The sequence below is a fragment of the Brassica rapa genome, chromosome A07, assembly GCF_000309985.2.
Source record: "Brassica rapa cultivar Chiifu-401-42 chromosome A07, CAAS_Brap_v3.01, whole genome shotgun sequence".
In the NCBI taxonomy this organism is placed as follows: Eukaryota; Viridiplantae; Streptophyta; class Magnoliopsida; order Brassicales; family Brassicaceae; genus Brassica; species Brassica rapa.
Window position 1 is genome coordinate 22,841,738 of NC_024801.2, and position 14,071 is coordinate 22,855,808.

Below are 14,071 nucleotides of genomic sequence, written 5' to 3' on the forward strand. Positions count from 1 at the left end.
ATAAACTATACTGGACACGTATCTAGAAATTATTTGTTCAAAGAAAAGGAGCATGTTACTTGTTTGTGTAATTTATATAGAAATTCTTTATAGTATCTACTGATTTGAAAATATAACATGTGGAGTATTATTAATATTTTTTTTAATTTGCTAAAAATAACAAGCTTTTTTCCATGACTACAGTTACAAATGGTTTATTTTTTCCTGTGTTGGTTGAATATAGTTTTGAGAAATAAGGCTCAATGTTTCTTCAATAACTAAATAGGCTCACTATTATTACTTCCATAGTTGGTCTTTGTGTATTGAAGTCAGTTTAACACTTCCTGATCTTCACTAGTCACAGTTAAATGCAATAAATTAAAATAATATAATTGGATTTGACCAAGAAAAAAAGAGGGACACAGATGAGGAAGCAAACCACTGAGATTCAATAACGACAGAGATGGAGGCTGATCAACTAGACTTATATCAACTTACAAAACAAATGCTATAAATTAAACAACAAAAAAACATGGTCATCAAAACCAATCCGTACATCAAATTTATAAACGAGTTTGGAGCTAAACTGGAAGTAGAGAGAGGCCGGTGATGTCAGGATGACGTCCTTGTTGTTCCCAAGAAACAGCAGCCAAGGAGTGGATGGTACATGTGACCATCGGGAAGAAACAGAGGCTAAAAAAGGAGGGCGTCCATACCTCTTTAGCCATCCAAACATAGCGTAGCAAACATCATTCTCAAAGACATTGCGAATGCAATTCTCTTCTTGTATTTAATGATTTTGTAATCATTTTTATTATAATGGTTGCTTATATTCATTTAAACTCGATATGAAATAAAAAAAATGCAGTTATAAGCCCATTACTAGGCCCAACAAGGAAAGTCTCACTCTTCAGCCCGCATATTTTCCCGCGCTTTTATTGACAACACTTCTTGTTTAGTGCTGCCGAGAGAGTAAGAAAACGTCGAAGAAGTTAGAAAAATGGAGGTGATACGATCTCAGAAGCGGACAGCCTCCAACGACGTCGTTTCGAATCCCAAGATCCCGCTCTATCTCACGGCTCCTCCGTTGGAAGTCCGATTAGAAGAGTTCGAGCTCTTCGCCATAGATCGCTTACGAGGTTTATTCCATCCAAATTAAATTATAAAAAAATCGGTTTCTTATGAGGGAGAATCTTAGATCAATTTTGTGAATGATATTAGTTCTGAAAGGGGTGTCAGATGGATTAGCCCGTGGGAAAAACCCAAAGGAGATGGATGATGTGGTGGACGCGTTGTGGAAAGAACATATGAGACATTCTGATGCGTCTGAGATGTTAAACAAGGATATCATCTCGCATTTCGTTATACGTCTCGTTTATTGCAGATCGTAAGCTCTCTCTCTCTCTTTCTTATCTTATTTTGATTGTTTTTTTTAGTTTTTTTTTTCCAAAGTTTGACTCTTTTTGGGGTTTTGGTTGAAAAGGGATGAGTTGAAGAAATGGTTTCTTAGCATGGAGACTGCTCTTTTCCGACACAGGTTCCGCCTTCGGAACTTTGAAGCTCAGGTGCTTCTTGTTCCTTCCTTCTTTTGTTTTTGTTACCTTTCTTTTGGATGATGGTTAAAGACATTGTCTTCTCTTCTTGTTTGCAGAGAGCTATTGTAGGAGAGTTTGGACTACCGTATAAGGCAGTCACAGGAGCAGAGCTTGAGGTAACTGTTGGTTCCAGGACTGTGGTGTATGTTCTTTCCTCTTGGTGGTTATATGTAGAATCCAAATATTTGTATTTTCTTGACCATTTTCAGAGTTTGAAGGAGAGATTGGGGCAAGTCGTACGTTCACTGGGTCAAATTTCACCTTCTGGTATGTAATGATCTTATTAAACCTGACATCCCTTTTCTGTCTCTTGACATATGGATGTTTTTCCTTGTCCTGCATCTGGTGATATTATCCTTAAGTATTGGCATAATTGTTTTTTTTTTTTGTCTTAGAATTTTTTTCTGGAGAGTGTCAATAAACTAGTTGTAAATGATATTTGTTGCGTTTCCGTATGGTTTTTACCTTCAACTCTAAGCTATTTAGCAGTAAGGCTTGTACTTTTTTTCTAATGGAAAGTTTCTTTTCTTTCTTGTCCTTTGCAGTTGAAGCCGTATACTATAAGGTAGAACTGCGTCTTCTTTTGTTTATGTTCATATATCAAAGGCTATGAATTCAATCAATCATCTGATCAAGTTATCCATTTGCACCTGAAAAAGGTTCCTTTTGAAGAAGTTCCTGACCTTGTAGCTGGCCGGAGAGTACTTATACAGAAAGGCCATGCCTTTGTTGCTGGCAGTCAGGTAACTCTTGGTTTCCATTTTCAATTTCAAAACCTAACTTCTCCACTGTTGTTACTAGTTTATCCTGAGATAACTCGGCTTCCCTCCATTTCTCTTATCAGTTGGTTTCCCTTGTTGTCACACAATTTCGATCTCATATATCAAAAGCCCTCATTCTGACAAACAGGTTAGGTTATTCTGGTATATGAATATTTAAAAGCTCTTCTTATACCTCTCATGCTTTAGTTTGCACACGCGTTAACAAGATTTTTCTTTTTTTGTTTGCAGAAAATGGATGACTACCATTCGAGAGCGAGAAAAAGACAGACTGACTCCAGTAAGCACTTGAACTAATATCAACTGCTTTATTCACTGTCCCTTGCTTCCTTAACTTAACTATTGTTATCATTCAGATAGTGGAAGCGTTATCTACAACCTACGTGGGTCCTGATTATTCTCAGGTGAGGATTGTCATTTGATAATTTTTTATGTACATTTGTAGATTCGGAATCAATTGAAGTTGTTAATATGCCTCCGCAGTCAAGTGAGTACGCTGACATATCACTCAAGGACATTGATCAAGTTTCCAAGAGTTCCTTTCCACTTTGTATGAGGCATCTATTTGAAAAAGTAAGTTTTTTCAGCGCATTCAAATATTTTGTTCGTTCATTATTTACATTACTCTGCTTCCATGCAAACTGTAACACGTGAACATTTACCCACACAGCTTCGAGAAGACCACCATCTAAAACATGGAGGAAGAATGCAACTGGGTCTGTTTTTGAAGGTTTCTTTTTTATCCCTCACCCCCTTGTCAAGTTTAGTCCCATCTGATGGTGACATAGTGCAGCTAGATCCACATCTATAGTAGAGGCTAGAAGTAATAAATTTTCAATTGGTCAAACATCTAGTAAATAAGCACCGGTTACTTTTTTCTCATGTTATATCTTCTATTTGTACCTCTCTGAAGCTGTGTATTGACATGTAGGGTGTGGGTCTGAAGCTGGATGACGCCCTAGCATTTTGGAGAGCAGAATTCTCAAAAAAGGTAAAATGTTTCATCTGTTAAGTTTTTAAATCTGTTTAGAGGTTAATGTGTATTATTTAGAGTTTAGGCCAACTCTCTCAAAATAATCTAGTTTTCCATGGTCCTCACCCTCTTGTCATGGTTTTAGTGTGTGCAAGCAAATTTGAATAAGGAGAAGTGATAAATAGACTTTTGTGTGCAGAACTAAAAGTAATACTGAGCGACTGGATATGCTTATTTATCTTTTCCTTCTTACTCTTAGGTTGGCTCTGAGAGATTTGATAAAGAGTATGCGTATGGCATTCGCCATAACTACGGGAAGGAAGGCAAGAGAACGGTAAGATGCTTACGGTTTCATATACTTTCTTTATGTCAACGAAAGCTGCAGTGATATCAGTTTCATCATGTAAGCTTCTGACGCCAAAATTACATTGCAATTTCAGGATTATACCCCTTATGCTTGTCAGAAGATCATTTCATCTGCTCCTGGCGCTGGGGATCATCATGGCTGTCCTTATCGACATTTCAGGTCAGTGTTCTTAGTAAAAGTTTGTTCTCTTTCTGTAAAAGAAACAGGAAAGCATTATATTTTTTCATGCAGGATCTTCTATCCACCAATTCACATATCTTAATAACAGCAGTTGCTAGCGGCTGCAAACATTTTGAGCTTTTGCTATAGTGTCCATTTCTATTTTATTTAGGGAACATGAGGATATCTCTAAACCGAAACAATAGTTCATGTAAAGATGTGTGAATCTTGAAGTAATGTATCTCTTGCATTCTGCTGCTAAATGACAGTGAGGATAACCTGAGAGCAGCACTTGGTAGAATGGGATTGAGTTCTCGTGGAATGGAAGATGTAATGGATAAAGTGCGCAACAAACACTTTCAGGTGACTAATCTATCAAGTTCTTATCTCACTTTTTTTTCGAATTTTATTTTTTGTTTTGAAAAACTAACGTGGCTTCTTCATATGTATGTGGGGGCTTTACAATATAAAAGCTTGCATGCACATTGACCTTTGAAGCTGTTTATGGTACATCGTGTGATGTTGGTATCAACCATCCAAACCAATACTTCGAGGAGAGTCAGAAGATTTTGAAATCCAAGACGCCAGCTGCTCCGGTTTAATCCTTCTCCTTTGTATGTGTTTAATGTAGTAGATTATGAAGCCAAGTTGAAAACTAAAGTTGATGGAAAAGCTGTTTGATTATATATTTATCGTTTCATAAAAAATAAGCCTATTTACTTACTGTCCGAAAATTGGGTGGTTGTAAATTTAAAATGGTTTGTACTTCCATCTATGTAAAAATTAAAGATGCACCCGTCCATGGACACATGCATGAGATCTGCAAGGACATGATTATACGAAATTGACAGGTGTAGTTAATGTCTCAATGATGTAATTTTTTTGTTGTTTCCTTGTATCGTGTAAGTTGTAACTAATGTTTCGAGAGTGAATTACATCTAGGATAACTCTATATAAGTTTTTATTATACTGTGAGATAGTTGGTTTTACGTAGTACGTAGGTATTTTTCTCGCTGAGCATTTCCAAAAATATTCTCTATTTTTAACTTTAAAATTGTTTGTATTTATCATGATCCTTATATTTTTTCATAATTAATTTAAATTTATAAAAAAAATTATAAATAACTAGCACATATATGACTGGTGGAGACTAAAGCCAAGTGAGTCACGTAATGAAAAAACTAAAGCCAAATCAGGAAAGGGAGATAGAGATAGAGGACTTTTTGGAGATAGAGTTTTAGTTGGCAAACAGCGGAGAAAAAGACAAAATACAGAAAAAAAAAAGAATAAATGGAGGGTTGTGCGTAAATCAGATGTAATATTTAGTTAGTTTATAAGTAAAAATCGTGGGTTTAGTTAGAGAAAACTGTTAGGAGTATGTTACAGCTTAAACATCTATTACCAACGTTCCTTCGGTGTTCTGTTGGTAATGGTACCACCGCTTCCTTCTGGTTTGATTTCTGGACAGAATTAGGGCCTCTACATTTGTTATTCGGCTCTACTGCATCTAGGACACTAAGGCTTCCAATCTCTGCAACTGTTGCTGATGCAGTCAGGGATGGTCACTGGAACCTCCCTTCAGCTAGAAGTCAAAATGCAGTAACACTGCAGATTGTTCTCACCACCACTCCGGTCCCCGCTCCTGCTAACGACAAAGACTCCTTTCTTTGGAGATCTCACACGGGTGGGTTTGGGGCTAAATTCTCTTCTTCAGTCACTTGGGATTTTTTGCGTCAACGATCTCCCGCAGTTGAGTGGCATGAGGTAGTTTGGTTCAGGGAAGAAGTTCCCCGTTATTCCTTTATCACCTGGTTGTCTTTTTTGGGGAGACTACCAACTAAAGATCGTCTAATTTTTTGGGGTTTAGCAGTTCCAGATCGTTGTGTCTTGTGCTCTTCTCACCTTGAATCTCACCAGCACTTATTTTTTGAGTGTTTATTCGCTGCGTCTATCTGGTCCATGTTTTGTGGCAGATTTATCACCTCCCCACCATCGGATCTCTCCTCTGTGGTTTTGATGATTACAAGATACAATGGCCTATATTTATCACAAGTGAAGACTATCATGAAGCTACTACTGCAGGTTATTGTGTACTCCCTATGGCGCGAGCGTAATGCAAGAATATTCAGGGATGTTGCCCACCAACCGGTGGCTTTCTTCAGGATTGTGGACCGACTTATGAGAGACAGGTTGCTCTCGCTCTCTCCGGCTCCTGATCAAGCTCACTCTCTTCTAGAGCTTTACTTTTGGTTTGTTGATCCTTTTAGTTAATGTTGTTTCTTGTTCTAATTTCTATTTCAGTTTATTTCCTCTTGCTCTTGTAATAAGTTGCTAATGCAACATGTAAAACTCAGAAAATGATTATAAATCTTAACATTTAGACCCAAAAAAAAAAACTGTTCTAATAGAAAAAACGGTCCTATAGTGTAAACTAGAAAGTGACCCAAGTGCAATATTCTCATGACAGTCATGAGTAATATTCTCATGTTTCAAAGATGTACGTAAAGTCTAGATAAAATAGCCAAAGATATGAAAAAAGAGTAAAACTTTTACGGGGGGCGATCACTAGTGATGGGCATGCGGGTCAACCCGCCTCGACCCATCCCGTCCTGCTGAATCAAATTATTTTTTGATCTAAAAATTTCACCTACATAACCCACAAACAAAAGGTATTATATTTGCATCCGCTCTGTCAAAACCCACATATAATCTGCCATACTCACTGGTAATATTAGTTATATTGAAAATAATTATTTTAATTGTATATTAATTATATTAAAATATATATATTTAAAATTAAAATTATATGAATATTTATAGTATTTTATATTTTTTACAAAAATAATATGTTTTTAAAAATAATTTTAAAAAAATAATTTGCGGGTTGACGGATATCTGCGACTTCTACTAATCTGCACCCACCCGCTTAAAAAAATTACAACCTACATCCATATCCGCATTTCAAAAAATTTAAATTGATTGGCCTGCACTCGTTCCGCGGCGAGTCAAACGAAACAGGATCCGCATGTTTGATTAAAATTCTCAGCCGCGACATATCAAACGAGGCAGGACCCGCATGTGTGATTAGAATTTTCAGCTCTAGTCATCACACTGAATAGGAAAAAGGTGAATAAATAATGTGTATAAAAGTCCATATAATAGCCAAAGAAGATCAAAAAGATAAAACATTTGTGGTGGGTCATTACTACTGATGGGTTTGCGGGTCAACCCGTCTCGACCTGTCTTGCTTTGCTGCGGGTTAAATTATTATTTTTATTTAAAAATCCGATCCATATAACTCGCAGACAAAAATCTTATCAGTGCATCCGCCCGCCAAAACCTATTGATAATCTGCCATATCCAAGGGTAATATTAATTATATTAAAATAATTATTTTAATTATGAATTAATTATATTAAAATTAATATTAAAATAATTAAAATTAAAATTATATAAATATTTATCATAGTTTATATATTTTTACCAAAATATATATTTTTAAAGTAGTTTTTTTTTGCATTAAATTTGCGGATAACCGCGACTCATATTCAACTAATCTGCACCAACACCCTTAAAATAATTTCAAGATGTATCCACATCCGCAATTCAAAATTTTTAAATCGATCGACCTGCATTCGCTCTGCAGCAGATCAAATGAATTGGGGCCCATGAGTTTGATTAAAATTTATAGCTCTATACATCATACTGAATAGGAAAAGGTGAATAGTAATGTATATGAAAAGTCAAGATAACAAAGATACATATAAAATACAAAACTAATCAAGAAGATTATTTCCTAAATGTAATATTATTGTTTTGTGAAATAATAGGTTTATATTATTATTTTTATTGATATAATTTTCTTTGTGTATAGTAATTCTAATTATTTTATTAAAGTGTGAAATTAACTTTATAAAACCAAATATTATAATAGCTATGTGCTAATATCACAATAATACAAAAAAAAACAAAAAATGTTAAATACATAATCACTAAATTTATATATGTCAAGTTCCCACCTTTTAAAAATCATAATTGATTAATTATTTTACTATATTTGAAATATATTCTCTTTTATGAAAATAAAATAGGACATTCTTTGCTTGTTTTCTCTTTTTTTCCTTTATACTTGAGAAACGTTTGTTTTCTTCCGAATATAATTATTGAAACATACAATCATCGTCCCTAGTTTGTCGACGAGACGTCGGCAAAAAAGTATATTAATGAAAAAATAGTTAAAAGATAATGACAATCTTACCCACAAGTTTGTCACTGGCAAGTTGATTTTGGAAATGATCATATGTTCTAAATTGAATTATAATCGGTTTGATATCTCGGCCTACCCAGATAATTCAATAAAAAATAAAATGAATTGGTACAATTCGGTTAAAATTTTAGTTTTTTTAGATTTATTCAATATATTGATGTTTGTCCAACCGTTTGGTTATTGCATACCAAAAAAAAAAAACTGATTGAATATTCAGTTCGATGTGAAACCAAGAACCGGATATAAAACCAAAAATCCAAAAATTCTCAGTTTGGTTTTTGATTTTAGGTTCGGTTTATCTCGTGTGAACTAAATTGCCTTACCTATCTACTCGGCCTGAACCCGTCTTTGTCTTACATAAAGTACTTTAAGCTGTTGACAAGGACGTTAAGACGGGAGTAATTAATATTATAGCGTACTCGAAACGTGGTTATCAACCAACCAGAGCTCCCCTTCGATAGTTATGTCATGTGTATCTTCGTGGCTCTGTCGGAACCCTCCTCTCCTGTTTTCATTACAAACTTTTGGTCTCATGAGTTCATTAGTCAAACTTTTACACCCTCCTTTTTTGTTTTTTTTCCTTAAAAAAAAATACAAATCTTTTATCCTCTCTCTCTCTCTCTCTCTACCGACTCCTCTCTGTCTCCTTAGTTTGCGATCTTTATCTCTATCAATAATAGCAAACCCATCAAACTCATGTTTGATTGATCAACAATCCTCTCAACTCGCTATGCAATCCGGTGAGTTTCTGAACACGCAAAAAAAAAACTGTCTACTTGGATGACTAAAGGCTGACTCTTTTTCATTTTTTTCCCCGTTAATTTAGAATACGAGATTAGGACTCTGAACCAAGAAGCTCAGACTCGTTGGTTGAAACCTCCTGAGGTGTACTTCATTTTGAAGAATCACGAGAGATATGAGTTGACTCACAAAGCACCTCACAAGCCTACTAGTAAGTTTGACTTTGGATTCTCTTTTGAGATAAAACGAAAGTATTTTTTTTTTTTTAATTTTAATCATGAGTCTGCTTTTACACAGGTGGATCATTGTGTCTATACAATAAAAGGGTTCTTAAATTCTTCCGTAAAGATGGTCATCATTGGAGGAAAAAGAGGGATGGTCGAGCTATTGCTGAAGCTCATGAACGTCTCAAGGTTTGTTTTATTATCAAAGATATGTTCTTTTTGCAACCTTAGATATGGTCTTTTAAGGTTGTTAATGACTCACAGGTGGGTAACGTTGAGGCTTTGAATTGTTATTATGCACATGGAGAGCATGACCCTTCTTTTCAGAGGCGTATCTTCTGGATGCTTGATCTGTGAGTCATTTATACTCTAACTAATGCTTACACTTTCTAATTTGTTTGTGTTTACAAGATACTCAAACAATGAAATTTTATTATCTTTTTTTAATCAGGGAATACGACCATATAGTCCTTGTTCATTACAGGGATGTGAGTGATGCAAAAGAGGTGACTTTCTCCTATAAGCAAACATTTTGTCATACTGAGTTATAAAACTTTCAGTTTTTATAATATGACATTATGGTTTGGCTTTTTAACTTTTGCAGGGGAAGCAAAGTAGTGGAACCGTTTTGCAGTTCTCACTGAAACCTTCCACTCTATTTTCATCTCCAAGCTACAGTCACCACATTGGTGATTCTTCTACTGACATACAACAGCAGCATTCAGAGGCTAACTCTGGCGTTGTCTTTAGTAGCAACGGAGGTGAGGAAGGGAGTGGAAGTTCTTACGAGTTTGAAAATAGGGAGGCTATCAAGAGGCTTGAGGTACAACTTAGTCTTGGTGATGATAATAATGTAGTTCAAAACGAAAGTTTGGATGGTCTCCAGTTTCTAGACTTTAGTACGGATCTTGACCACCTTGTTCCACCACCAGCAACTATACATCAGAGACCAGAGAGTAGTAGCAAACTAGGGAGATGTTACGGTGGTTATGTTGGACCACAGTGTAATGTAGGTCCACCACTCTACAGTCAGAATCAAAGTTTGGATAGTCTCCTATCTTTAGAGTACATTAAGGATATGAATCAGCTTGCACAACCAGAAGCTGGACAACAGAGACAGGAGAGTAACAGACTAGAGAGATCTTACGGAGGGTATATTGGAACCGAATATCATCCCAACAATCTCATGCTTGTAAATAATGGTTCAGGTAGGCCAAAGTTATAAAGCATTTGTTTTCAATATTTTTTTTTTCTTTTTTATATTTCCTCTCTTTAGCACACTTTATAGAAGAGGGTTATTAGGAAGAGTAAAAAAACATTATTGTTACAGGTGGCAGTGGAGGGAGTGGCGAGTCTTGGAAAGATGTGTTGGAGGCATGTGGGGCTTCTATAGCTCTTAACTCTCAGGTAATTCTCTAATATGATTAAATGAAATGTGGAATCAAGCAATGAAGACTAAGAAGTCCAATTACTTTTTTGTTTGTTGAAAGCAGGGAAGCACACCAAGTTCGGCTAAGGTTTTGCTATCTGGAATGCAGGAAGATTCTAACTGGACTTATATCAACCAGGCTGACCAAGGTATGTCTTCATCTGCTTTGCTGAAAAATTTACTGTTAGGCTTCAGTTCTGATAGTTGTCTCAAAATTTCAGCTACATTGTTGTTGCCTCAAGAACTTGATTCTTCTTTGCAACTTCCTCCTCCTTGTTATTCTGAGCTGAGAGCTCCTGAGAATAACGGCTACTACAATACAATGTTGGACGATGAAGGGCAAACCGGGCCGCCTCTCGAGCAAGTAATGAATCCCACAGTTGCATATAATCAAAAGTTTACTATCCAGGACATATCACCAGAGTGGGGTTACGCAAATGAAACTACAAAGGTCTAATATAGAAAAATGATGTTATTGTCTTGCCTGGTTGGAACAAAGAGTTGGTGATTAATTAGATTATTCATTTTAACAAATGCAGGTGATAATCATAGGATCATTTCTCTGTGATCCAACAGAATCTACATGGGCTTGCATGTTTGGAAACGCTCAAGTTCCTTTTGAGATCGTTAAGGAAGGCGTTATACGGTGCCAAGCCCCTCCATGTGGTCCTGGCAAAGTGAATCTATGCATTACTTCTGGAGATGGACTCTCTTGTAGTCAAATAGTTGAATTTGAGTATCGCGATAAGCCTGATGACAGATCTTCCCCTAGGAGCAGTCCTGATGTGCTTTTGTTACTTGTAAAGTTTGTGCAAACACTTCTCTTAGATAGAAAAGGCAACCTAGAGCCAAACACTGATGATGATGAATGGAGGCGTATCATAGATAAAATTCGAGATGGCACTGCAACATCATCAAGTACTGTTGACTGGCTTCTACAGGAGCTGCTTAAAGACAAGCTGGCTACATGGCTGTCTTCAAGATCCCAAGATAAAGACCAAACATCTTGTTCGTTGTCAAAGCAAGAACAAGGCATTATCCATATGGTGGCAGGCCTTGGCTTCGATTGGGCGCTCTCTCCAATTCTTGGGCATGGAGTTAGTATTGATTTTCGTGATGATAACGGATGGAGCGCTCTTCATTGGGCTGCACAACTTGGAAGGTGAGAATGTAGAGAGTACTAGGCCTAGGCCTGCGGGTTCGGTTAGTTCGGAATTTGGTTAGTTCAGTTCTATCAAAACGTCTTGTCGAATTGAACCGGAAAAAAGTTTTGTTGGTTTTGGTATTCGGGTAGTTCGTTTTTTTAAATCTTATTAAACCTAACCGAAATTTTTGGTTTCGATTATATTTCGGTTGAAGCTTGGCTAAATTTGGGTAATTTTGGTTAGGTTGGTTTAATCGGTTAATTGGGTTCGGAATTTTGGTTAAGTCCGTTAGAAATTGGTTCTTCTAAAAATCAAACTAACCGATTACTGAACTGAAAACCAAAGTTTTTTATAAACCGGCTTGAACAGAACTAACCGAGATTTCAGTTTGGTTCGGTTAAAAACCGAAGGCCTAGAGAGCACCGTCATTTCAACTGTTTTATTTGTAGACAATAGTTTTAACTGAATGTAATAACCGACACTGTTTTCTTTGGGGTGGCAGTGAAAAAATGGTGGCTGCCCTTATAGCTTCAGGGGCATCAGCTGGAGCAGTAACTGATCCCAATACGCAAGACCCGGTTGGTAAAACTCCAGCTTCGATAGCTGCCTCTAATGGTCACAAGGGCCTCGCAGGTTATCTATCAGAGGTGGCGTTAACAAACCATCTCTCTTCGCTCACACTTGAGGAAACCGAAGATTCTATAGAGAGTGCTCGAGCAGAAGCAGAGATAGCAGTGAAGTCCATCGCAGGAAAAAGTCATCCCGTTAATGATGATCCACAATCACTGGCTGCATTGAAAAACGCAGCTGAAGCGGCTGCGAGGATCCAGGCAGCATTTCGTGCACATTCATTCAGAAAGCGGCAACAGAGAGAAGCTGATATGTATGCTTGCTTGAAAGAGTACGGGATCTATGCAGACATGTCGAAGCAAAATGTACGGAACTACCATTCAGCAGCTTTATCTATCCAGAAGAAGTACCGTGGCTACAAAGGTCGAAAAGAGTTTCTTACAAAGCGCCAGAAAGCTATCATGATACAGGTATGCTAACAGTTTTTACTGTGGTTCTAAAAATTGGTCTTGGCGAAATGATTTTCTTAACATTCGATTTGTACAATTCAGATCCGTTTAAACCCTTCTAAATCGGTTTGAACGGTTTAAACCGATCTAAACCAGTTTAAATCTGTTAAATAAATAATAATGTTTATTACAAATACACAAATTTGTCTAATTTCTTTTGTTTTGTATATCTAATTTTGACAATTCATCAAAATAATTTTATAATTAATACAAAAACTAAAATATTTTATATAAATGTAAAATATATATGGAGCAAATCGATAATTAGTTCTCTACAGACTACCTAGTTGCCGCCTGGTGATATCTTCTTGAACAAATTTTTACTAAGATGAATATAGTTGTTTTTCATTAGCCATGCAGTCTCTCTTTCTTATCTTTCTAAATTTGGCAGGCTCATGTTCGAGGTTACCAAACGAGGAAGCAGTACAAGGTAATCTGCTGGGCGGTAGGAATGCTAGATAAGGTAATACTGAGGTGGAGAAGAAAAGGTGTTGGACTAAAAGGGTTCAGGCAAGACGTGGAAAGTGGAGAGGACAGTGAAGATGAGGACATTCTGAGAGTGTTTCGTAAGCAGAAAGTAGAAGGTGCAGTGAATGAGGCTTTCTCTCGTGTTATGTCTATGACTCGTACTCCAGAGGCTCGCCAACAATACCACCGTGTGCTCACGACATACTGTAAAAAAAAGGTGAGTTACTTGCAAGATAGGTTAGGTTAGTATATGTTTGCGGTGTTTCTTGAGTGAATCTTTTGTTTCTTTTGTTTTTTGAAGGCTGAGCTTGGGAAAACAGAGACATTAGGAATAGGTGGTAGTGGTGGTGGTTTTGAGGATGATGATGCATTATTCGACATAGCTGATATGGAAGATGACCATTTGTTTTCACTGCCTTGAGAAGGAAAGCCATGCAACAAATGTGGATTTAGAGGTTTTAATAATAAGTCTGTAGAATTTGTAAAGTTTCAAGAGCGAATTTAGTTTTATAGAATTGCAATGAAAAAGAAGGATGAAACAAGGGAAGAAGCTGTTATTAGTAGTGAGCGATTGTAAATGATCTCTATTGTGGCAACTTTGATACAAATTTGGAAACATTGTTTCTTTTGTACAAGAAAAAAAAACAAAGTAAATACAAATTTACAGTGTTGAGTGAAAGATAAGTTCGGCAAATCAAATCAAATGACCAATAATGAAGATATGCAGTAGAGATTCTTAAACTCTTCCAAGCCCTCTCAGGCGCCAAGACCGTCCACGGTCATTCAACAATCTTTTCTGATCCAACTAGTTTGTATATATCTTCTGATGTGAAATTTGTATTTAATCTAGCTCTTATCACAATATT

General features: G+C 36.5%; 3 protein-coding genes across 5 annotated transcripts; all 3 read left to right on the forward strand.

Annotated features, from left to right (window-relative positions):
- The first annotated feature begins 79 nt into the window (after window positions 1-79).
- On the forward strand, window positions 80-4,586 carry LOC103831035 (probable DNA primase large subunit). Of its 2 annotated transcripts, XM_009106880.3 has the most exons (17): window positions 80-1,118; window positions 1,201-1,366; window positions 1,463-1,544; window positions 1,631-1,690; window positions 1,784-1,841; window positions 2,120-2,139; window positions 2,234-2,317; window positions 2,419-2,483; window positions 2,585-2,633; window positions 2,710-2,757; window positions 2,837-2,926; window positions 3,024-3,083; window positions 3,285-3,344; window positions 3,586-3,660; window positions 3,767-3,852; window positions 4,122-4,215; window positions 4,326-4,586. In XM_009106880.3, the coding sequence occupies exons 1-17, from the start codon at window positions 980-982 to the stop codon at window positions 4,452-4,454; spliced, it is 1,365 nt and encodes a 454-aa protein (XP_009105128.1). In that variant the 5' UTR covers window positions 80-979; the 3' UTR covers window positions 4,455-4,586. The 2 variants fall into 2 exon arrangements, with proteins under 2 accessions (XP_009105128.1, XP_033130791.1); XM_033274900.1 differs by having other exon boundaries at window positions 1,631-1,841.
- Window positions 4,587-5,229: 643 nt separating this feature from the next.
- Window positions 5,230-5,966, forward strand: LOC103831481. The gene is made up of 2 exons (XM_033276037.1): window positions 5,230-5,616; window positions 5,826-5,966. The coding sequence occupies exons 1-2, from the start codon at window positions 5,230-5,232 to the stop codon at window positions 5,964-5,966; spliced, it is 528 nt and encodes a 175-aa protein (XP_033131928.1).
- A 2,454-nt stretch (window positions 5,967-8,420) lies between these two features.
- LOC103831036 (calmodulin-binding transcription activator 4) lies at window positions 8,421-13,850 on the forward strand. Of its 2 annotated transcripts, none has more exons than XM_018653245.2 (13): window positions 8,421-8,859; window positions 8,946-9,071; window positions 9,158-9,273; window positions 9,349-9,437; window positions 9,536-9,590; window positions 9,689-10,292; window positions 10,415-10,491; window positions 10,575-10,662; window positions 10,735-10,964; window positions 11,053-11,675; window positions 12,161-12,698; window positions 13,129-13,422; window positions 13,507-13,850. In XM_018653245.2, exons 1-13 carry the CDS (start codon window positions 8,583-8,585, stop codon window positions 13,624-13,626), a joined length of 3,237 nt encoding a protein of 1,078 aa, XP_018508761.2. In that variant the 5' UTR covers window positions 8,421-8,582; the 3' UTR covers window positions 13,627-13,850. The 2 variants fall into 2 exon arrangements, with proteins under 2 accessions (XP_018508761.2, XP_009105129.2); XM_009106881.3 differs by having other exon boundaries at window positions 8,434-8,859; window positions 10,578-10,662.
- Window positions 13,851-14,071: the final 221 nt, after the last annotated feature.

Coding starts and splice junctions, on each gene's coding strand:
- LOC103831035 (XM_033274900.1), top strand. CDS start 980: ATGGAGGTGATACGATCTCAGAAGCGGACAGCCTCCAACGACGTCGTT. Junction 2,758..2,836: donor TGGGTCCTGATTATTCTCAG/GTGAGGATTGTC, acceptor ATGCCTCCGCAG/TCAAGTGAGTACGCTGACAT. Junction 3,084..3,284: donor AACTGGGTCTGTTTTTGAAG/GTTTCTTTTTTA, acceptor ATTGACATGTAG/GGTGTGGGTCTGAAGCTGGA.
- LOC103831481 (XM_033276037.1), top strand. CDS start 5,230: ATGTTACAGCTTAAACATCTATTACCAACGTTCCTTCGGTGTTCTGTT. Junction 5,617..5,825: donor CCGCAGTTGAGTGGCATGAG/GTAGTTTGGTTC, acceptor GTTTTGTGGCAG/ATTTATCACCTCCCCACCAT.
- LOC103831036 (XM_018653245.2), top strand. CDS start 8,583: ATGTCATGTGTATCTTCGTGGCTCTGTCGGAACCCTCCTCTCCTGTTT. Junction 9,274..9,348: donor AAGCTCATGAACGTCTCAAG/GTTTGTTTTATT, acceptor AATGACTCACAG/GTGGGTAACGTTGAGGCTTT. Junction 13,423..13,506: donor CGACATACTGTAAAAAAAAG/GTGAGTTACTTG, acceptor TGTTTTTTGAAG/GCTGAGCTTGGGAAAACAGA.